The 22,738-nt window shown below is 37.8% G+C and overlaps 4 protein-coding genes across 6 annotated transcripts; 2 read left to right on the forward strand and 2 right to left on the reverse strand.

Annotated features, from left to right (window-relative positions):
- Window positions 1-2,484: 2,484 nt before the first annotated feature.
- Trf (TBP-related factor) lies at window positions 2,485-3,899 on the reverse strand. 2 transcript variants are annotated; one of them, XM_964163.5, is made up of 4 exons: window positions 3,764-3,899; window positions 3,637-3,713; window positions 3,346-3,589; window positions 2,485-3,239 (listed from the first exon to the last, which is right to left on the reverse strand). In XM_964163.5, the coding sequence occupies exons 1-4, from the start codon at window positions 3,875-3,877 to the stop codon at window positions 2,964-2,966; spliced, it is 711 nt and encodes a 236-aa protein (XP_969256.2). In that variant the 5' UTR covers window positions 3,878-3,899; the 3' UTR covers window positions 2,485-2,963. The 2 variants fall into 2 exon arrangements, with proteins under 2 accessions (XP_969256.2, XP_008192533.1); XM_008194311.3 differs by having other exon boundaries at window positions 3,637-3,719.
- A 76-nt stretch (window positions 3,900-3,975) lies between these two features.
- On the forward strand, window positions 3,976-4,620 carry osi (orsai). The gene is made up of 2 exons (XM_008194312.3): window positions 3,976-4,111; window positions 4,201-4,620. The coding sequence occupies exons 1-2, from the start codon at window positions 4,073-4,075 to the stop codon at window positions 4,402-4,404; spliced, it is 243 nt and encodes an 80-aa protein (XP_008192534.1). The 5' UTR covers window positions 3,976-4,072; the 3' UTR covers window positions 4,405-4,620.
- On the reverse strand, window positions 4,427-10,040 carry Syt1 (Synaptotagmin 1). 2 transcript variants are annotated; one of them, XM_008194243.3, is made up of 9 exons: window positions 9,866-10,040; window positions 9,044-9,203; window positions 8,874-8,996; window positions 8,588-8,826; window positions 8,346-8,540; window positions 8,116-8,292; window positions 6,074-6,182; window positions 5,888-6,021; window positions 4,427-5,835 (listed from the first exon to the last, which is right to left on the reverse strand). In XM_008194243.3, exons 2-9 carry the CDS (start codon window positions 9,198-9,200, stop codon window positions 5,644-5,646), a joined length of 1,326 nt encoding a protein of 441 aa, XP_008192465.2. In that variant the 5' UTR covers window positions 9,201-9,203; window positions 9,866-10,040; the 3' UTR covers window positions 4,427-5,643.
- A 192-nt stretch (window positions 10,041-10,232) lies between these two features.
- Window positions 10,233-14,284, forward strand: LOC103312797 (hypothetical protein). The gene is made up of 3 exons (XM_008194314.3): window positions 10,233-13,010; window positions 13,052-13,657; window positions 13,710-14,284. The coding sequence occupies exons 2-3, from the start codon at window positions 13,640-13,642 to the stop codon at window positions 14,217-14,219; spliced, it is 528 nt and encodes a 175-aa protein (XP_008192536.2). The 5' UTR covers window positions 10,233-13,010; window positions 13,052-13,639; the 3' UTR covers window positions 14,220-14,284.
- Window positions 14,285-22,738: the final 8,454 nt, after the last annotated feature.

Here is a 22,738-nt window from a genome sequence, read left to right on the forward strand (position 1 = left end):
ACCAGTTTCTCCAACAATAACGTGCCCAATGGCCCCCTTTCGTATTTTTTATTTACCCGAGTACATTTTCGACTTTTAGCCGTTTTTTTTGGAATTTTCAGAATTATTTTCGAAATGTCAATTATCAAATATGACAGGCTGAGCGCAAGCGCAATGGCTTCTAAGTGGGTTCATTCATGTATTCGGCAATTTTGACTAAAATAAAGGATTTTTGAGTTAGTACTTCTTATTTGTGTCTTCTCAGTCTTTTATAATGTTTTACCTAGCAGAGTGACCAACATTACATAGAGTTTAGAGAGGTAAAATGTCAAAAAAAACTGAAGATGTGCGATGTGACAATGAGAGATATCTTTCAATGAATCAACGTATAGCACGTAAGAACTGTTGTAAAATTTGCACGCACTGTGATTGGACGGCTTAAAGTCGGCCATCATTACCACGTAGCAACCCCAATCACTTTCCAACTCATCATTCATTCAAATTTTGTGTTTTTTTGGAATGATTGGTCCATTTGAGGTCGGCCATTAAAATAACAATAAAAAACCAATCACTTTAATTTTTTTGATTCATTCAATAATTTGAATTTAATCAATGAAATAAGTTCAATTTCAGAAACATGAAACAAAATAGGAAAATAACTATCTGCTTATTCGCATTATTACGGCCTGTAGCCTCTATCTACTTACTTCTTATATTTGATTTATTTGCTCATATACTCGTTCGTAACTTCCTGTGTCTATTCCCCTAGGCATCAATCTATTCTTTATTCCGAGAAAATGCCGTATCTATACTAAAATGATGGTAATAATGGAAAACAAATATTTGAAAAGTAAGAAAAAGAGGAGTTGATTTCATTTATAAAATATGAATGATGAATGAGTTCGCAGTCGCGACATTGTTTTTACAGTATGTGAGTTTCAAAATTACCATTATGTCAAGTCTGGAAGTTATAAAGTCTAATAATTATTCTTGCAAAATCAACTTTTATTAGAATTCGTAATTTCCTTCAAAAATTCATAAAAAAATATTGAAGAAAAATCAGTTCCGTCGTCGTTTTTTTTTTCTCAAAATCTGGAACACGATAATTGCGAGGCCTGGCCTCAATACCGTGGCTAACTTTTGCACGAGCTTATTTCAGATTGGATGTTTTTGTCATCTCATAGGCTGGCGCTAATTTCCCGCATATAGTCGAAGTGAGGGAATGCCTTTTGTTGCCCCAAAGACGTAAAATTGCCCACGTCATGCAAAGTTTTTCATGCGTGCTTTCAGAAATGATAAGCTTTTTCACCACCATAGGATAAACGAATTTCCAGGCAGTCTGTTACCAGGACAACGGTTTCGTCCTGGCGTCAACACTAAACTTGAGCTTTGACGTCAAAACAACGAATCTCACTTATCTTGATGAGAACAGCAGCGCGATGATTTTTTTTATTAATTATTGCGTTATCATATCTGTCGGGAAATAGCGTTGGGCTTAAAAAACATATTTTTTTGATTAAAAACCGACACAGAGCTTCGGTTCGCATCGATTGAGCTTAAAATAGAAAAATTCAATTATTAGGCAAAAATTACTAATCCCTCGGAATTTAAGTCACTCATCGCAGCCACGTGGCCCAGTTGTTTGCTTTCACAACGATTTGTCATGTTCATATAACAGACAATTACGTGAAAAGGTCAAGGTGCATGAACAAATTCGTTCAATTATTCCCTAAATTGATTACGAGCTAGGACATTTTATCGAAACCGAGAGGATGGTTTTGTTATTAATGGACCGAATCTAATTGTTGCGGCCAGGGCCGCGTTGTTTGTTTCTCGCGAAATTAAGTTGACCTGAATTTCATCGCAATTATTACCCCTGGCTTAATTTTAGCGCTTCGATTTATTGTTCTTTTAAACATGCTTCACCTTTGAGCTATTTCTGGCAAACAACAACTGATCACGGAATAATAACAGTGAAAAATCGCGCTGTTTACTCTCGTCATAATAAAATAAAAGCAAGATTTGTCGATATGTGGCGAGTTTTCAGCACTGGCGCCACCGATTCCCAAATCTATATTTGCCGGTGGGACATTCACCCCTGAATTGCATTTACTAATCTCCCAAAGTAAAACAAAGTTTACGGGTTATTCCAGTCGTGAAAGATTGTTCTTTGTCTCCAATAAAAAAGTTATGGAATATCAAACGCAGTTTATTGCTAACAAAAAATGTACAAACAATAAAATACAATACAGATAAACCGTGATCCTAAGTGGCCTAATCTAACAATAATAAATAAATTAACGACCTAACATATGTATTGTTATAAAACAGTTTATCTGAGTTAGAAAAATCTCACAGGGTACGATTTGATCAAATTTATCCTTTCTATCTTGTACAAAGAAAAGGAGAAGGCAAAAGAGGAATAATAAAGGGGAGTTTCAACCTTTTGGTTCGGATTATTGCCTTGGAATGAACAAAGTTCAATCGATATTGAAATACGCTAGATTCACAAAAGTACAATTTATTTTCAATTAACAAAATAAAATCGAAGAAAACTTAATAAAACAAAATTGGCTGTTTGAAGCCTTACGTATGTCTACGGCCATTAACGCCCACCTAAATAAAAACTCGTGTTTTGAGTAATTGCTCACAAAGATTGACTTAATTTCCGATTCAAATTATGACTGTTGCGCCCTCAGGTGATCGATTTTAATATTAGTACTTCACTGTAAAATAGCGGTAAAACTAATACCATCGCTCTATTAACTATTTTAAAAATCTATAAAACCTTTGACATAAATACAATAACAGGGCGTAGAAGTCTTAATTTGAATCAAGAAATAATTACGGTGAGGAATACACGTGTAAAAAATAATTTTATTACGTCATTTGCGTAATAGAGAGAAATTGTTGCCAGTGCCCTCTATGGACCAATATCCATTATTAAAAATTTCTCAGAGTAATATCTCAAAGAACCAGTCTACTTAATTTTTCTTAAAGCTACGTAAAATTGGGTAAATGTTATCCAGCGATTCCTTAATTCCTTCTCGCGACTTGGAGCCTGTGAAAACAATTTTCCCATTGACAAAAATAAGCAAACACAAGTGTGGTTTAATCATGCGGTAGATTATTCCAGGAAAAAGTTCAGGTTCGTAACTACAAAACTGTCCATGCAATAAACTTAAACTTTCCAATTTTATGGGGAATCTCAAATCGCACGTCGCCACCAGATTCTGTATCTTAAAGTTGTCAAATTTGATCTAAAAAGGATATTTTAAATGCCGGGTCAAAGTGGTCTATGACTTTGAAATTGCTGCCAACTTAACTTCAAAGTCATAGGCCACTTCATCAGAAATTAAAACATACATCAAAGCCCAATTTTTGTATAATCCGGGCAAACTTTTTAGACGCCAGGAGCGCATCTTGCTCGCTTTTAGCCCCAGTGCATACAATTTTACCAGTCTGGAATATCAAAGCTGTGGTTCTTGGATCTCTAAGTCTCATAATTAACCCATGAAACCGTGCTGGGTTATATTCCGAGTTTCTGGTCCTCGCGTTAATTAACGCCAGGTCTAGTTTTGTATTGAGATCAACCGTGGTTACGCAATTTCTACGAGAATTGCATTAGAGAAAAAATCCATTTTTTAATTTACTTACTGTATTGTTATGTTTGTATGAGGTTCACCAGCTGCTGAACCAGGAGTTGCCACAATCATGTTAGATTTTCCGGGAATCTGAGGCTAATATTAACATAATAAATGGGGAAAGTTAATAGTGGACTTACTGAAGGGGGCACAGCTGGGCCTGCGGACCAGTCCGGGGTAGGGACAGCTGGAGTAAAACGTGCAGGGCTATTCAACATTGCACGCAAGTGCACGTCTGTTTGTTTTTGTTCCATTTTTCTGTGATTATTTAAGAAATTACTGAAGGGTTAACAGCTGTCAGTAATTGAGGTTAAAAGTAACTGACAACCATATGATTTCGAAGGGATTTTCGAGTTGCCAACGTAATTATCTTCTCAAGGGTTAAAGTTCAAAAAAACAATATTTTGTGTTTCTGTGCGGTTTTTAACACTACCCGGACTCATTTTAACATGTCTTTACGCAAGGAAGTGATTCAGCTTTACAAAACAGTAAGTGTGGTTTTTTGTGTTGTTTAGTATACAGCATGGCTCCAAAATATTGTGTATACAGAGTGAGCTTTAAAATTGACATTTTTTAGTTGCTGCACCTGGGGAAAGATTATCCGTCTGGTTATGAGTTTTTTCGAACGCGCTTACATAAAGCATTCATGAAAAATAAAGATGAGAAAGATCCAGAAAAAATAAAGAAAATGATTGCCCATGGGCAGTATATAGTGAAAGAGTTGGAAACGTTGTACATGCTGAAGAAGTACAGAACTTTAAAGAGGAGATATGATCTGTGATTGATGAAACACACACACAAAGTGGTCAACAGGACGAGTGATATGATTTATTTATTTTTTGTCTACTTAACAAGAGCAAGGTTGCCACATTTTATTTAATTTCACAATATAATAATATTATCATACTTATTGTTCTTTAATAACATTGAAAAATTAACTATACAATGTAATAATAATGATAATAAAGTGCTATTTTGCTATGACTAGATAAGGAAAGCCGTTTACAGTTTTTGTTTTCTTTGTTTAACTAAACCTAAGATCACGTACAATTACATTCCTAAGATATTGCCACTCCAAGAAGCTCGTGCAAACTACAATTGTCACCACCTGATAACAAAATAAGATCACGCATTGATGATTACCAAATTTCTTCGGTATTAGAGCTAGGTGTGTGCTGATTTCTTACTAAATAAATAACTTGGGCCCATATACTGGTGTTTGGGAGGGTACATACATAAGAGGGGCCGTAACACTTCTCTATACTGTTTACATACTTTTTTATTTTACACAACATTGTAACATTATTTATAGGTATATACAAGAAAAGAGGAAGAATAATATCATTTTTTCTGTTTGGTACCCTGGACCGTGTGATTTTTGGTCAGGGTACCGCCAAATAAAATTTTGGAACGGAATTCTACTCTACGTTGTTTAAAACAGCATGTCTCAATGCTGACGCAATCCCAACAATGCGCCTTTTGTCGTCGTATCGTTGTTTTGGTGGTAAATAGGCAATAATAATCCACAAATTGCAATAGCGCCCATTGTGGGATTGAGATTCGAAAGTTTTTTGTGCTCCGGTCCATTAAAATTTGCAAAGTAATTTCAACTGTTCTACAAGCTATCAAATTTCTATTGTCTGTATGATCTAATCGTCTAATACTCATTGGCGACTCTTCCGCGTCTGTTTCAATGTGGGTGTTACAATTTCGAAACGAAAAACGGTTTGGAAGAAGGCGATCTATTTACAGAAACAGTAGTTCGTTGAAGGCAAGCTGAGTAACCTGTTTTCGGGAAAAATAATAAATTAGGTAGTCCCGAGAGTTACATCGAATATTTCCTTCAAGTAGTTATTATAAAATATATGTTACTGACATCTATGATGTTACAAATATACACTTATAACTGTTTTCCTTTTAAGTAAATTAAGTAACGCGACGTTTTCTCATGCTAGGGAACCAATATCTTTATGAGTAAATCTTATAGTGTTTGAATAAATCAGCGTTGTAAGCGACCAGCTTAGTCCTTCTTCTCGTCCTCTGGGTCTTTGAGGGTGTGCCACTGGGCGATGGGCCTGCGCGGCGATGCTAACATGTCAGACCAGTGGCGCAGTTCGGTTCCGCTTGCGTTGTAACCCAAGACGACTTTACCAATAGGTTCCGAGGTACCAATCCTGTCGTAGTCCACCACAGTTACCACCAAGTTAACTTTCTGAAAGTTTCGGTTTGATTTTTTGAAGTAGGACCAAAAGTAGTGGTAGTACCTGAATTTGTTCGAACGGTACTTCAAAAGTGAACGACTCATTGTAATACGGGTTCAGTGTGCACTTCTTGATGCTGGTCTTCTTCTTCTTTAGCCTCTTTCCGTTCTGTACTAGAGCGATCTTCACGTACGGGTCTGCGGATTTTCTTTCAGTAGATTTAGTTTGTTTGGTGTGTTTTGAACTTACCAGATAATCCTCCAACGTCCATTTTCTTCAAGTTCTTAGCCTCTAGGATAACGACGGTGAGTTTTCCAGCTGTCGGTACGTATCGTAATGAGAAGCAAATGTCTCCCAACTTGTTTTCCTGTAATATCGGACGATAGAGTGAACTAAATACGCTAGGGTACAAGCTCAATCACAATATTCATCTGCGATGCCGCCTCAAGGGTTTCATCTACTTGGAGTTGGAAGGGACGAGTGTCAGTGTGACATGACATAGAGAACATTTAAACAGACGATTTAAAGAAATTGGAATGGTTTTATTGTCATACATGCGCAATCAGAGAATAGTGTGGTCAAGCTTGACAGAAGTGTTTAAATCGGGGTTTCGGTCGAAAAACGGAGGGGTCGGGGAGGGCGAAGATAGAAGGGGTTACAACACCTAAAACTGGAACATTTAGCGGTTGTGTGTTTGGCCTAAAAGCGACTGGGACAGCCGAATAGCCGTCTCGTTGGTAAATACTAAAATTTTGCATCGTGTAGGCGAGTCGTGATCTAAAGTCTGCATTTGGTCGGTTTTTCTAGTGTGGAGTTCTTCTTCTAAACACCCAGCTCAAACCAGCTTGTCGTTAACTAGATTAACTGACTCGTTAACTAACACAGTACAGGATTTGCTAACTATTCGATCTGAATGAACTAAGTAAAAATTACGCTAAGAAAAAATGTTCTTAAATGTTTGAAAATAGTTAAGTAAAATACCTTAAGTAGACAGACATCGGGGTCTCCATTAAAAACAGTTATTATTACAAACAGCTAAACAGAGAGTTTACTGTAAAAATGTACTGTGCGTTTTAGAACTAACTATGGTGCTGGCATGCGGATATTTTTACACGGCAGACCTAAAATAGTTGAATTATCGATTGAACTCGAAAACAACATTAAAAACCAGTTGATTATCAAAAAAACAGATACCAGCCAGATGCAAATGCCAACAAAAGGGGTCATGCATATGCAGAATTTTAGGAACAAAGGTAAAAGATGTGGGGCAATCAAAGAGAAAAGTCAAAATTTGTAAATCTACGTCACAAAGAATCGAGCCACTTCCAAACTAATAAGAACCAACAACCAGTTGGGAAGCGACCCAGAATGATCCTTAACTCTATCATAATAATAAAAGTTGATATTTCAAAAATGGTTCAACTTTAATGCAACATATTGAATATAATAAAAAGGTGTAAAAACGTCCCGGCACCCCACCGTTCGGCTTCTGGGACGTTCTTACGGCAACTTAATACTATAGATGTATAAACTACAAGTGAATAGCAGAAAGAAGCAAGTACTGAATGAAAAACGTCATTACTTCGGTAAGGGGACCGCTTTATTCCTTTTGCTTTTTCCTGCAAAGGTCGTCACAAGGGTGAAGGATCTGGTCATGCCTTGGGAGTGTGGTCGGCGTGACCCGATCCCAGCACCCGTCGTTAATTAAATGATGAAGTATACTTACGTGAACAAATTGATTGTTTGGAAGCGTCATGCATATGCGCGGCCGGCACAACCATACACAGCCAAACCAAAGCAGAGCAGAGAAATTTAGGGAAAAGAGAAAAAACAATTTACGTCAATACATGTCCATTGCATTGAGTTGGAGATTATAGTCTCGATCAACTTTGCTTCCGTCGGCAGATCCTGAAGGCAGCGTCGACAATATCGACGCGACGTATTTTTGCCATAAAAAATAAACTAGCAGAGAAATCTCAACATGACAGTAACTACTGGATCCCAATTCTAAAGTTAAGAATGAGGTAGAAGAGCTACCATTCGCTTCGTTTAACCTTAGAGCCAATTCCACTGGCACACAAGTAATTCCATGGCCAGTCGCTCACTGTGTGCCAGTGAAATCGTGGGTTTGATGCTCAACTGAATGTATCATTGAAAGTACGAAAAAGTGCTATAATAAGTCTTCTGTAACTTGTGCAAGCATCCAATGGTCCGAACTGGGTGTGAAAAATCCGATTGAAGCAAGGACCGGACTATATGACTATTACAAGATAATTTGATTATGATATCACCTGACCACCTTCTCCTTCCACGCTCTGCAGCTCGCGCCATTCCTCGATCGTTTGGGCTAAATCGATTTGACAAAGGGGGACTTTCACCTCACCGATCTGGTCATGTTTGGAGAACCGATCAAAGTCGAAAATCGCAAACACGAGGGTTTTGTTCATTGCATCGGCGTACGGAATGTTCTACAAGCAACTCTCTTTAAACTTCTCAAAGTTCCAATAGCAAGCAAACAAACCTTAAAGACAAACGTTTCATTAAAAACTGGACTTAACGTTTTACGATGGACTTTGGTTTCGAACTTCTTCTTCTTGTCTGGAAGCAAGTACACCTTGACGTAGGGATCTGAAGTGCCACCCATGTCAAGAGCTGGTAAATCTTCGGCCTGAATGACAGTGACGGATAGACTGTTTTGATTGAAGTCATATTCGAGCTGTAACACGTTTGCTGAATGGAAGCTTAGACACACCACCGACAAACCTTATACTGCAGTTTGCCCAGTTTTTGCACCTCTGGCTTTTCCGCCTCGTCCGGTTCTTCAGCATTTTCCGTCAGTTCGTCCATGTCCGGTTGGACTTTCTCTTTGTACGAGGAGCCAAGCAACTGGACTGACTTCAAGTCCACTCCTTTCATACCTTTCTTCCCATCCTTTGCTCTCCTTTTCCGGAAACATCTTCTTATGCAGCAGAAGCAGATTCCAAGGATTATAGCACAAATAGCTGAAACCACACTACTGGTGACTGTCTTTACAAGCAATTTCACGTACCAATCACGATGGTGATGACCATCCATGGCTTCATTCCAGTCTTTTCAGCTACAACCTCTGCCATCTCCATGGCTCGATCTTTAAGTGCTGGTCCTGTTGTGGTAACATCAGGCGGAGTTGTTGCTACAAAAATTAAATTATTCGCATTTCAAGTTTCGTTCCAAACTCACAAAATTCCGTAGTTGATCCTTCCAGTTTGACTATTGTTTCTGGTACTGTGCCTCCACTTGAAACTGCCGGAAGTGTTATGTTTGTGGTACTATTTCCGGTGGAGGCGGTTATATTGCTCGCCTCCCGCTTTAGTAATCTTAATATCGATTGAGACATTTCCTGAAAGAAAACTAATTAAAATCGAGGTCTTTCCGCTTTGGATAAAGATTTCCTCTACCGTTAATCAGCTGGGACTTGGCACTATTTATCGCAAGATCAATAAATCGTGGTTACTATTCAAGTAACTGAACTAGTGATCTGATTATGCAGTCGTAAAACTTTTGATGTGGAACGACTTTATCGTAAAATCACTGTTAAATATTATATGACGCAAATAAGGGTTGAAAATTACCACGGAATGATGTCGCGCAGATAACTCGACCTTTAGAAGCACTTCGAAAGGTTAAAAGCATTTAATTCGAGTAAATGATAAAGGAAAAAGCTCACAATGGTCCATTCGAGAGTGCGTACAAAGGCTGCGCTCCATCAATTATTTTTCCTCAGATTGTGACCTATCAATAATTACGAGCGTTTCAGAAAAAATCGCAATAAAATTCTCGTTGGCGTAGTTTTATTGTGACGCCTTCTATTTTTAGAAGAAACCAAAAGCTCGACTTTTTTCACAAATTAATCGATAATTAGCACGAATCTCGCCACAATCATCTTATTTCCCGTTAACATCAAGCTAATCCCGATGACGCAATTAGTAATTGATGTGTTCTCCCCCAATTCCCTCAATTGATAAAATCGTGTTGGCGATAACATTGTGATAATTTACTCACGTATTTTTGTTAAATGGACCTCAAGAACGGAAACTTTCCACTTTCAAGAACTGTAGGACATTTTGTGTGCACTGCTTTGCTTTTCAGGCAGTGGTTTCTGCCTCAACTTGAGGGTAGGACGAGCGCAAGAGTCGGTAAAATGGCCACCGACAGCACCCTGCTGAAATCGATAGCAAAAGCCTTGTGGCGTACGCAAGACTGGTTCAAAAGGCGGCGCATGGTGACTGAAATCCTGATAAGCACAAGCTGTGCGAGCTTGAAAGCCGCCCGATTTTTTCCGAGCATAAATCTACTATTAATGCTCCGGGATTGGACGCTGAAATGATGATTTCGGGACGCGTGGGCCGCCGTGACGTCAATGTTTATTTGAGAAGGGTTGTCCTTTCCAAGGACTCCAGAGTTAAACGACCACGGGATCGATCCTGTTCAGCCTGAAACGTGCAAACTGCTGCCGGAACATTTTCAGGACGAGGTGATGTTTAACTTCGAAGACAGATGGCGCCTGAAATCCCGATAGTACGATCCTGAAAGCGTCAGGATTTTTCAGGACTTTCTTTGAGAAGGGTTTTTTTACGCATAGACAATCACATTAGAGTTAAATGACCACCGGATCGTTCCTGTTTCAGCCTGAACCCTGTAGTCTCCTTCTGGGAGATTTTCAGGACGAGGCTAGGTTGGTCCTTTATGGGACAGATGGCGGTTTGGGTCACGGCAGAAACAGGATAATAAATTGCAAAATGATGCTTGTGGACAGGAAGATCTATCATTCATTTTATCAGTGTTTCAGCAGAGCTTTTGGGATTTGCTAGAAATTAATCAATTTTTGGGTTTACGTTGTAATTAGAATACGATTGGAAGTTTTGTGTTTTAGTTTGCAAAAGAGGCAGTTTCTTTGGGGTTAAAAGCTTCAATTTATAATCCAGGAATTGGAAACGCTTTCGAATTTGCCGCCTGCGGCTACGTCCTTGCAAATCCATCAGATAGATCCCTTATCCTTTTGTGCTTTTTTTGAAAGGTGTTCCTTCGGTTTATTTTTAGCCCACTCCAAAACGCTATTAAAGTTTGAATTATAAATGTCGTTGATTCGGATGTTCCTGTCTGAGTAATCCGACGAAAAACATGGATCAATCCATTAGAGATGAGATCAGGTAATTTAGGTTGTTTGCTGAGTGACTAGCCAAGCTTCTGCAAGTTTATTAATTGCTGGAAGCGGTCAATATTTCGTTTCATATGTTGTTTCTTGTTTTTTGCAAATTTTATCACTTTAGGAAGTCGCTCTTGACATGTCCTCCTTTCAATTGTGTGTCGTTCTTAAATGAAATATTCACTTCACCTGATGTCTAATTTTTTAATAACATTCTCTCAGTTTTTGTTGCTTAGGAAGCGTAATATTTCTTTTTTCGATCTGTTGTCGATCTGTTCCTTAGTGCGGGTTTCTAATGGCCACTTGTGGCCCCGCTGGAGACAGGAGCAAGCGTTACCAGGGGAAATATAGAGTCACAAACAATGGCCAAATATCACTTGGCCGCCCTCTTTCATTTTATTGTTTATCGTAGGTTCATTATTTCGTTGTGTTGGCTCGTAGTAAATTCTTGAATTGTTTATGGGCTTTTATCACGATTTAGCGACTGATTCTGGAGCTTTATTTCATTAATAATTCAGTACGAATTTCAGTCGAGGTCTTTAATTTTATTTGTTGGCCTAGGTTTGGCCTTCTTGGATGAAATCCTTTTAGGGCGAACGCCCGTCCGCTTGAAATATTACAGGGACGTGCATTATACAGCGAGTATTGTAGTTGAAAATAATATATTTTGTATTTATCCCGGCGTCTGGTTGTCAACAACAGTGATCATTCATTGTACTGAGACAGTTTTTTAGCAGCCGTTCGCGACAGAGATATTGTTTGAGAAAAATATGGGGCTTTTACGGGAAACACAGCTCTCGGCAAAAGCGCTTCATGTATCAATATCTGTCACTTTGCTTCTCACCACGTTATTTGTTCCGGTGCATCCGACGACTACAACGAGCTGCATATAGGATTTGCACGACTAATGAGGTTCTATACTTCAGAATTACGTCGAGATGTGTTTGCGCTCCTGTAGGTAGTCTACAACGCTCTGCATCAGCATGCACGTCCTGCCAAACTAATCTAAAACACTCGTTTGGACTTTTCACAATCATTTTATTATTAATCGTAAAAATTATGGCGGTTTTATGACGCTTTAACACACAGCGTGATTTACGGAAGACATTACGGCCAAAGTAAAGGCTTTGAACAGAGCCGGCAATTAATTGGCAATTTCTTTCTGGTTTGGGGGAAAGAGTGAAACAAACCTCGAGTTTGTATATTTTATTCAGATGAAGATTTAGATGGACACTTGTGGTGATTGTGTTTGTATGGAATGGGCACAATTTTATAATTGCATGCATAATGAATTGGAATTGATTGAAAGGTATTATTGAGGTACAGATTGGAATTCACGCAGAGTGGCATCAATTTAGTTAATGAATGCGATATGTAGGTGAATTAGGGCGCAGCTTGATTTTTATCTTTAGTTAAATTATTCATCTGATGTTAAACCTATACATGATTGGGATTCAACTTTCCGTTTTAAAAATCAGCCCTCTCTCGGCATCGATTTTCTTCCCACCTTTCGTGTTAAACTCGCTGTTTGATTGTTGACACCACCTCGAACTTTCGTCGACTTTCCCTCGTCGGAATGTCATCAGCACTAATTGCTCTAACCCATCGATATGCAGTCGAATTTATGAGCATTTCCGGAGGGGTGTAGATGTGAATATGAATTTGTTATCGAACATTAGATTTCGTGACAAGTCTTCAGAGCAAATGCGTAAACCTCGGGTGTACGCTAATTCCTCCTTGTGGGACTCAGATATGTCCCAAATCGCTGTAGAGTTTTTAAGTATTTATTTTGCAAAGAAGGGAAATTATTTCGATTGCCCGAACACCGTGGGGAGTAAATATCAATTTTTAATAATTGTCGTTCTGCGCTCAAACGGCCAACTACCACGAAAGCGTAGTTTTGCGCCTCGAGACGGCGTTTACCTTGGCCAGTTAGTTATATAAAGTTTTGCAATTTTGAAATCCTGCCGTTATCAAGTTTGTAAGTCAAGCACGATGCTGGTGAGTTTCCATTAAAGATTCGTCTCTGCAATCCCCTTTAGAAATTTCTGCTTCTTTTGATTGCAGTTTCCGCGACTAAACAAGATGAAACAACTCAACACAGTTTCAGTTACAATGCTGGAAATGTTGTTAGGGAAGAAAGTCGAGATCTAGATGGTGTTACCAGAGGCTTTTATGATTACTTGGATCCAAATGGGATAATCCAACATGTAGAATATATTGCTGATTCAAAGGGTTTCAGAGTGCGAGCGACAAACTTGCCCCTTCATGTAGTTAAGAAGCAAACTCGGGAATCACACTAAATTGTAGTTTGGCCAAATAAATAATTACTGTACTTTGTGTGCTAGTTATTATAACATGGTTCGTTAAAATTAATGTAATCATAATGACAATAAATAGACCAATGCCGCTCAATTGAATCCTGTTATTGCATCGGAATTAGGTGATTGTAGAATAATTGGGTTGAAATCGCTTTTCTCTTCACACCAATATACGACTAATTTACCAAAACAAAGTCTCTACGGGTAATTAGCACAGTTATGCGTCCCTAACAGGCATACACGACCTTTGAAATCGCTATAAATACGAAACCCAACTTTTGATTTTTCACAACAACTCAAAAATCCATCATGAACACTTGCCAAATCGTAAGTAATAACAAGTTTTCGTATCAAACTCCCCAACTTTAACAATTTCCAGATTTTTCTATCTGTGATAATCGCCGCTTCCGCGGAGGAAACTCCCCGCTGGACCGGCCCTTTCGCCGACCACAAACTGGGGCACTTGGTGCAGGACACTCCAGAAGTGGCCGCTGCGAAAATGCATCACGCTCTGGCTCACACCCAGATCCGGGCCATTCTGCCCGAATTGCCCCCGGAGGACACCGCTGAAGAGGAACCTAACGTGGTGCCCCAACCACGACCTGTTGTTCCGGTCCCTCAGGTTCAAGTAATTCCCCAAGTTCCCCAACCACGTCCAGTGGATGTCCCCCAGGTTCCCCAGGTTCGCGTGGTGCCCCAGCAGCTCGCCGAGGAAATCCCCCGGAGCCCCCTTGGGGAGGTTCCGGAGGTGGAGGCTGCCAGGAAGGCGCACCTCGCGGCTATTTTGGAGGCGGTTGCGCTGAACCAGAAACTGGGGGGTGACGAGCCGTCGACTTTCCGTCCCCATGTTTTGGGGCGGAGGGCTGGGCTTTTCCCGTTGAGGCATTAGAGGGCCGTTTATTTATTGTAGTTAATGATGTGCGAGCGATGAAAAATAAATTTGTTTTGATTGGATGACGAATTTTAGTTTTGTGAAGGGTTTTGTTTCGAGATGGTTTGTTGTAGCATAAAGGGAGACAGACTTTAAAAGCAGCCATCAATTAATCATACGTGACAATGTGTCAGGCGCTATATATTATTATGTTCAGGTCTTTTGGTTGGTGTCTGTGATACATTGCCGATTGCTGTCAAAAGCATTTGCCGAGCCAGTTCCGAAACATTTTTATCAAGATTTTCAGGAAAGTTGACGATGTGTTTATTAAAGTTAAATAATGAGGAATGCCTTATCTGCCGTTTAATGCAAAGTTCTGTCTGGAAAGTGCAAGAGTTATTGCCGTTTTTCGCGCGAGCTTTTTAATTTTCTTGAATTAAATGCTGAAAATTCAGCCACATGTTCTTGCAGAAATAATTAAATTGGATTGTTGTCGAAAAACCACCGACGTGAAATTCAGCAGAGCGAAATAACTGCATTTCTAGCGAAGCTCGCCTAATAACTACGGTGCACCGACGTACTGAATCACATTTGTGACGACGGATGGTTCATGAAAGTTTCTGCATATTTTTTCCGACTCGAATTTAACTTTCAAGTTTTAAATTCTTCTGCTTTCGTCGCGATAATTAATTCCGTGTCAAAAGAGAGTTTTCAGGCCTAATTACGGCGCAGATATATTGACAGAGACCTCATTTTCTCTTATTTGCCCACTGGTTGCAGGATACGATTCCCGTTTTGTTACAAATTTAATTAAAAACTGAAAGTGGTTAATCGCTTTATGTTTGGAAAGCTATTAAATGAAATTGATTTGAGTGGTAAAAACTGCATTACGCGGCGCAGAATTGCAGATGATTTGTCGGGTTTGCTGTCAAGAAATTGATGTAAATCAGTGCGAATATCTAATTTGAATGCCGGGTAAAATTTCATGCAGATGCAGGATTCAAATGTCATTTCGACGCGAGATTTCCGCTCGGATTTCAGCCGCTGATTTTTTCTTCTTTAATAATTCGTGCGAAATTGTTGTGTGAGTCATTAAGATGATTGGTGGTTGGCCGAATCAAAGTTCGCCTTTGGCTCGATTTTATCGGTGCGACCGAGCGTTTAATAATTCCGGATTGCAGGAAACAATTTTCAGAAAATCCTGCCGGAAGCTGTTTGGAAAAGTACCTGAACAAATTTTGAGGCGGTGAATGGGGCATCGTTAGGCGATTTAGACTTGTGAAAAGTATCAAGAGTGGTGTGAGGTCCGCGTAATGAGATTTATACCGCTATCATATAAACAGAATACGCTACAACAATTTACAGATCCCCAGGAGCGTTGTTTACACTTTCAAATGCTTGTTTTGTGCATGGCTGGCGGTATTGATAGGGCTGTGTTTGCCGATTCCTCGAACAATGCGAATGTGTTCTAAGTGATTGTCGGATCCGACGATGTTCAACATTTTAGAACGTCATTAAGATAATATCTGTTATTTATAAAGTCAATGCTAAAAACAAAGTAATAAAAGCCATTAGGGAAATGAAAACTGTTAATAACTTGTGAGTCCGTAATGAGTTTCGAAAGTTTAAATTTGATCATAAACAAACTTGTTCACTTTGAACTTTTAAACTTGAAATTTAGATAAACAACTGGTAAGCAATTCATCATAATTCATTTTTTCAACCTGGCATTTTTTGCATATTTTCAACTTATCCTTGCTGGTTTTGTCGCCGAGAGACACCTTCGGGACAGGAAATAATTCAAATTTGGCAGGATTCTACGCGCCCTTGGGGGCTATTAACAAAAGCCGCTTACAACTCCGGCGCCAAACAGGTGTTACGATGGGAAGCTTACGAAAAAAATTACAGATGCTCTAGGTACACGACTAGCTCGGACGTAACCAAATTGCTCCAAATTGTCTATTGATTTTTTTACTCCACCGAAACTGAGAAATTAAAAAAAAAACCTTCAGTGTTATTACAGCCCCACGAATAAAAAATTAAATACAAGCCACCAACTGCAAGAGTTTCAAACCCATGTAATTCTATCGATCTATCGCAGGAACTTTCATCGTCACAACAACCTGAACTGGATGTTTTTTTCGTAATAGAAATAAAAATAAAGATGATACCGTAGTTAGTTGTATTTTTACATTTGTTGTTCTGTTTTTGTGATGCCAACTTAACGATTTCAGACTTATCAAGTTAAAAATAACTTAGATATCGGAAAATAACGATGGAAATTCACCAACTTTTGAATTATTATATTAAATTGAAAACAAAACAATTAAGTTGAAAATAATAGAAATCGGAAAGACAACAACAAGCAGAGCTGTTATATTGAATTATAGGCCGACTAGTTGACAAATTCATAATTTAATTAATTTAAATTAATTCATAACGAAGTTTTGAAGCAACAAATCACGGATAAAGTTAAACAGTTAAACATAATTTCTGAAATTTTATAGGTTTGTTATTATTTTACAACTCAAAAAGTTAAGTAAATGTGTTAAAAACTCGAACACTTATGAGTATCTTTTGCCTTTAACATATCAAACCAATGTAGCAATACAAATAGGTAGAGAGAAAAACACTTGCATAGGGATTGGTAGTCTAATGTCGTGAAAAACAAGAAAATTTAACTCAATTTTTGCAAATTTCCAAAAAACTAAGTAATATGCGAATCAATTAGTACGGCCAGTGGGCACAAAAAAGTTCAAATTAATAATTTGTGAACGAGTTGACTGAAAAAAATATGAGAACTCTGTGAGCACAGTGAGCATCGTTACAAGGGGTGATCGTTAATTAATGTTTTTTTGTGGAAATTAACTATTGGTAGATATCATGTTGAACTGTTTGGTTTCTTGATGGTTTTAATGAGTTAACTCAAAGTATTAAGTAAATGTATTAAAAACTCGAACACTTATTAGCATCTTTTGCCTTTAACATATCAGACCAATGTAGCAATACAAATAGGTAGAGAGATAAACATTTGCATAGGGATTGATGGTTCAATGTCGTGTCTGTAATAATTTAAAAAATACAGTAAAAAACAAGAAAATTTAACTCAATTTTTGCAAATTTCCAAAAAACTAAGTAATATGCGAATCAATTAGTACAGCCAGTGAGCACAAAAAAGTTCAAATTATTAATTTGTTGACGAGTTGACTGAAAAAAATATGAGAACACTATGAACACAGTGAGCATCGTTACAAAGGGTGATCGCTAATTAATGTTTTTTTGTGGAAATTAACATTGGTAGGTATTATGTTGAACTGTTTGGTTTCTTCATCGTTTTAATGAGTTAACTCAAAGTATTAAGTAAATGTATTAAAAACTCGAACACTTATTAGCATCTATTGCCTTTAACATATCAGACCAATGTAGCAATACAAATAGGTAGAGAGAAAAACATTTGCATAGGGATTGATGGTTCAATGTCGTGTCTGTAATAATTTAAAAAATACAGTAAAAAACAAGAAAATTTAACTCAATTTTTGCAAATTTCCAAAAAACTAAGTAATATGCGAATCAATTAGTACAGCCAGTGAGCACAAAAAAGTTCAAATTATTAATTTGTTGACGAGTTGACTGAAAAAAATATGAGAACACTATGAACACAGTGAGCATCGTTACAAAGGGTGATCGCTAATTAATGTTTTTTTGTGGAAATTAACATTGGTAGGTATTATGTTGAACTGTTTGGTTTCTTGATCGTTTTAATGAGTTAGCTCAAAGTGTTAAGTAAATGTGTTAAAAACTCGAACACTTATTAGTATCTTTTGCTTTTAACATATCAAACCAATGTAGCAATACAAATAGGCAGAAAGAAAAACACTTGCTGAGGGATTGGTAGTCCAATGTCGTGTCTGTAATAGTTTAAAAAATACAGTAAGAAACAAAAAAATTAACTCAATTTTTGCAAATTTTCAAAAAACTAAGTAATATGCGAACTAATTAGTACGGCCAATGAGCTCAAAAAAGTTCAAATTATTAATTTGTGAACGAGTTGACTGAAAAAAATATGAGAACACTATGAGCACAGTGAGCATCTTTACAAGGGTTGATCGTTAATTAATATTTTTTTTTGAAAATTAACTATGGGTAGATATTATGTTGAACTGTTTGGTTTCTTGATCGTTTTAATGAGTTAACTCAAAGTGTTAAGTAAATGTGTTAAAAACTCGAACACTTATTAGTATTTTTTGCTTTAACATATCAAACCAATGTAGCAATACAAATAGGCAGAAAGAAAAACACTTGCTGAGGGATTGGTAGTCCAATGACGTGTCTGTAATAATTTAAAAAATACAGTAAAAAACAAAAAATTTTAACTCAATATTTGCAAATTTCCAAAAAACTAAGTAATATGCGAACCATTTAGTACGGCCAATGAGCTCAAAAAAGTTCAAATTATTAATTTGTTAACGAGTTGACTGAAAAAAATATGAGAACACTATGAGCACAGTGAGCTTCGTTACATTAATGATTTTTTTGTAAATTATCTATTGGTATATATTCTGTTGAAGTGTTTGGATTCTTAATCGTTCTAATGAGTTTAGAGATACTTTTGAACAATGCCTTCAAAGCACATGAATCCGATTTAATTTTGATGTTAGTAACCATAATTTCGTAAGATTCGTAATTTTGCGGCGTGGTGTATTTATTTAATTCTGTATCCTTTTGTCAATAAATACGTTGAGGGTGAGCTGAACATGCTTGAATAAACAGCCACTCTGCTGCTTGGGATATCAGATCCATTACTGCTTCAAGAATAAAAAATCAGTTACAACATTGTTTGCTGGATGTTTCGAGACAATTAAGTTAATGCTTCAGGCCTCGGCCATTGTGCCCCTGACAATGGAAGAGTTTAGAGGCAGGTCCGAATCATTAATTGTCACACCTGTGGTGCTATTGATCAAGGGGCAGAGTATTTGTCTCTTGGTAATGCAAGGATTGTGTCATTTCGCATGTTGCCTGTGGAAGAGACCATAAAAGCGGTCGGTAGGAGCATACGTCGATCGTGGTGTTTTTGCGTGCACGTTTCCTGCAAATAACGCGCTATTATCAGCGCTGGCGAAACTGTTTGGACAATTCAGGCATTCTTCGAGCCATTATTGTAAACGGGGAACCTGTAAGAGACGAGATAAGAAATACGGAGTGACAGAAATTACAGCAAAGTAGATAACAAAGGAGCGTTTTCAACATAAAATTTCACTTGAACCTTGGTCGCGATCCGCCGCGACGTTTTATGGCTCCTCATATACATAATATAGTCTTTAGGTTCGGCGAGATGCGAGCCTTCTTTATGTCGTCTGTTTTGTACAGGTCTGTTCCAGACGATGCTTTGTCAGATTTCATATGCTTGTAATTATCTGCTAGCGGGATGGGGCTTTTTTGCGAAAAAATCAACAGTGTGTTAATTGGAGGATGTGGAAGCACGCAACGGCGAAGAAAAGGGCCATTGCTTGTCAACCGAGAGCATAAAAATCGAATAAGGCCGGGATTCGTGCAATAAAATGTTCATAATGTCGAGAAAGGGAGAGGCGGTTGTAAATTTGTGTGCTGATTCTACACCGACATGAAACGTTTTTAAATAAAAGTTTCGACTTTCAAGTTGTAGGATGAATCGAAAAGTAGCGTTTTAAACACAACTTTATGGCTTTTTAAAGCTGTTTATTACTCCGCTGCGCGCAAAAAATCCGCAAATTATTGACATTTTAACGCGGCCATCATTTGAGGGGTTTTGCTGCCAGATTAAAAATTAAAATTAGCGGGTCTAACGGCCTCCTCACATGAACTTTTCCACATATTAACAATAGAAATGTAATTTTGTTATTGCAACAGCATTACCACTAAAATGTTTGATTATAGAGATTTATACGCAAATGGCGTGTTTAAAACTGGCAAAAGCAAAATGAGTTTATTTAAATACAAATAGATTTGCTGGCAATTTTTGTGCGGGTTTAAAATTTTCGATGAAATTGTTTGTTTTGGAATGCGTGTGGAAAAGGTGAATGTTTCACAAAAACAAACTGCAAAATGTATGATTTTTCAATGCTCTTAATTCGGCATTTTTAACGCCCATATCGCTTTTAAGCTAAACACATTTAATTGCGTTACAATTTTAATGAAATTTTATTTACTTGGGCGATTTGCCGATTAGCCGTTTCCAAATGTTGACAAGAGAATTAAAATTTTGTTACTGTAATGTTATTTCGCTGAAATGTTTGATTTCGGAGATTTATTCGAAAATGGCGTGTTTAAATTTGGCAAAGCCGGGGGAAGTTTATTTGAACTGAAGCAAATAAGAGGTTCATTAAGATGCCTTAAAGATACATTTTTGGATAGGGTATGAAATAAATCGATTTTCGCAAGTTGGGATTTTTTCTTTAAACTTTCAGATGCTTACTCTGTATCTGGCATGCGTTTTATTCATAGATTTTGATCAAATTGGATGGATGTGCGGGATGTCGGAATAATCAATAGTTAGTTGAACGATGTCCGGCGAGTTTAATTTGCGAAATTATAACATCAACCACTCATCCCTGGCCGGTTTTATTCCCAAATCAGACATACGTCACTTTCAGGTTGCTTAATTGGGAAATCATGGATGTGACGCGTAGTGTGCTTATTAATCGGAATTCTATTAAAAATGAGATTAAAGATTGCTTGTAACCGCGTCGAGTTGGGTGAATAATATAAATAGCTTTTTGAAATTTCGCCTTTTATGTTTGTTTATACTCCAGTCGTCCGGAAAATTGCAAAAATATAAAACGTTTCAGACGCGTGATGAAAGCAATTAAGAGCGGGGCGATTAGTGCTTTTATTAATCCGGAATGGTAACCATGGGGCTCCTGGGGATATCAAGTCTGGCAAATTTTTCGATCACTCTTAGGCAAAGCGGGGAAAAGTTATGAATCGAGAGACGCCACGAGGAAAATTGAAATTCTTCCGAGGCTTAACAGGGGATCTATAAGTTATACATTTTGACTCGGTAAAATTGGCTGAGAGACTTTAATGGAATTCATGCGTTCTGTGTGATCGATGATTTCGCCATAATCACTTTTTCGCCTATGAGGAGGTTAATTACACCGATTGTGGCGAGATTTATCGAGGAATCGGCTCGGAAACGCTGTCATATTGCCGTTCGTATTTTGTGGTGCTGTGCATCGGTCCATATTATAACTCATAAATTAGTCGGAATAATATCTGGGCCACGAATAAAATCAAACCGGAATTAATAGTTGCATACCCGGCCCGCGTTATTTATTGCCTATTATTTTAATACACTGACAACCGGTGCCATAATTTTCTTTGACAACGAGATCGATCGCGTCGCAATCGCTCCACGAAAGAATTGTGCACCGATTTATTAATCGGCCGAATAATTCCGAAAACGTCTTTGAAGCTGGAGGTCGAGAGGCCGCAGCACAACTGTTGCTCCTTCACAGATGGAAATCTGCGTCTTTGCGAATCTCTTTCCGAATACATTGCATATAAGCGGAATGGCGCAAAAACGACCTTCGCTTCGGTCGGAATATAAAGTCGACTTCGAGATTGGAAACCATAACTGACGGCAAAAGTTTTCCTTTTTAGCAAGAAACTTAGTTATGCGTTCCCCCACATTTCAAGCACTTGATTTTTATTAATAATTCTTTGAACAGCCGATTTTTCAATTACTGTAAAGCTTTGTTGCTAAACGGTAAAAAAATAAATAATGCACTTCTTCGTGATTGCATGAAACGGTTTATTTTTCGCTTGGTCGTTAAAATTTAGATCGTTGGAAGTGAGTTCATGACAAATAGCCCATGTCTTTAGTATTGATTGTCGGGGTGGCGCGTTCGCTCCCTCCCGATTTTAAAACTTTTGCTCTAACCATGTTTTACATTTCGATAAACTTGCTACCGACAATTGAACCATAAAAAAGGTATAATATGCTTAAAGAAACAGAAAGAAGAAATTCGGAGTGGAATTTTCCGTCGCGAAAGTTTTAATATTAATCTGATCCAGGCGTCGTTTTGAAACTAATAAATTTAAGAGGATGTTTAGGAGATCAAATGAACGAACGTCGTTAAAGTCAGCGAATGGAAATTGCGAAGGAACTAACAAGCTTCTATTACATTTTTGTAACGAAGCGCCGGTCTTAACCAACAATACAAACTCAATATAAAATCTCAGAAATGATCGGCGCATTTCTCCTCCTCAACCTGAAAATGAACTTGGAAATTTCAATTGGGATGAATAATTTAATCTTGAACTCTTTTGAAATCCGCAGACAAAAACCTTTGCCTTGAATACTTTTCATTTCTTATAAATCGAATGAGACTGCTCTATTTTCGATTTAGGGAGACATATATCATAGCAGAGATTCTACCGGAATGAAAGCAGCCGGGATTTTTCTTCCTATCATTCATTCCACTTATAAAAATCCAACAATATAAATGGTAATGAGAGCTCATTGAATTCTTCTCTCTTAGACACCCGCCGCCAATAAA

The sequence above is a fragment of the Tribolium castaneum genome, chromosome 9 (genome assembly GCF_031307605.1).
Source record: "Tribolium castaneum strain GA2 chromosome 9, icTriCast1.1, whole genome shotgun sequence".
In the NCBI taxonomy this organism is placed as follows: Eukaryota; Metazoa; Arthropoda; class Insecta; order Coleoptera; family Tenebrionidae; genus Tribolium; species Tribolium castaneum.

Bases quoted from the DNA above. Each gene is read 5' to 3' on its own strand.
- Trf (XM_008194311.3), bottom strand. From the start codon at position 3,877: ATGGAACAAAAACAAACAGACGTGCACTTGCGTGCAATGTTGAATAGC. The intron at 3,720-3,763 runs GTAAGTCCACTA...TGTTAATATTAG, and splicing joins GCCCAGCTGTGCCCCCTTCA to CCTCAGATTCCCGGAAAATC. The intron at 3,240-3,345 runs GTATGTTTTAAT...TATCCTTTTTAG, and splicing joins TACAAAAATTGGGCTTTGAT to ATCAAATTTGACAACTTTAA.
- osi (XM_008194312.3), top strand. From the start codon at position 4,073: ATGTCTTTACGCAAGGAAGTGATTCAGCTTTACAAAACA. The intron at 4,112-4,200 runs GTAAGTGTGGTT...GACATTTTTTAG, and splicing joins TGATTCAGCTTTACAAAACA to TTGCTGCACCTGGGGAAAGA.
- Syt1 (XM_008194243.3), bottom strand. From the start codon at position 9,200: ATGTCTCAATCGATATTAAGATTACTAAAGCGGGAGGCGAGCAATATA. The intron at 8,293-8,345 runs GTTTGTTTGCTT...AGTTGCTTGTAG, and splicing joins ATGAAACGTTTGTCTTTAAG to AACATTCCGTACGCCGATGC. The intron at 5,836-5,887 runs GTACTACCACTA...CGAAACTTTCAG, and splicing joins TACCGTTCGAACAAATTCAG to AAAGTTAACTTGGTGGTAAC.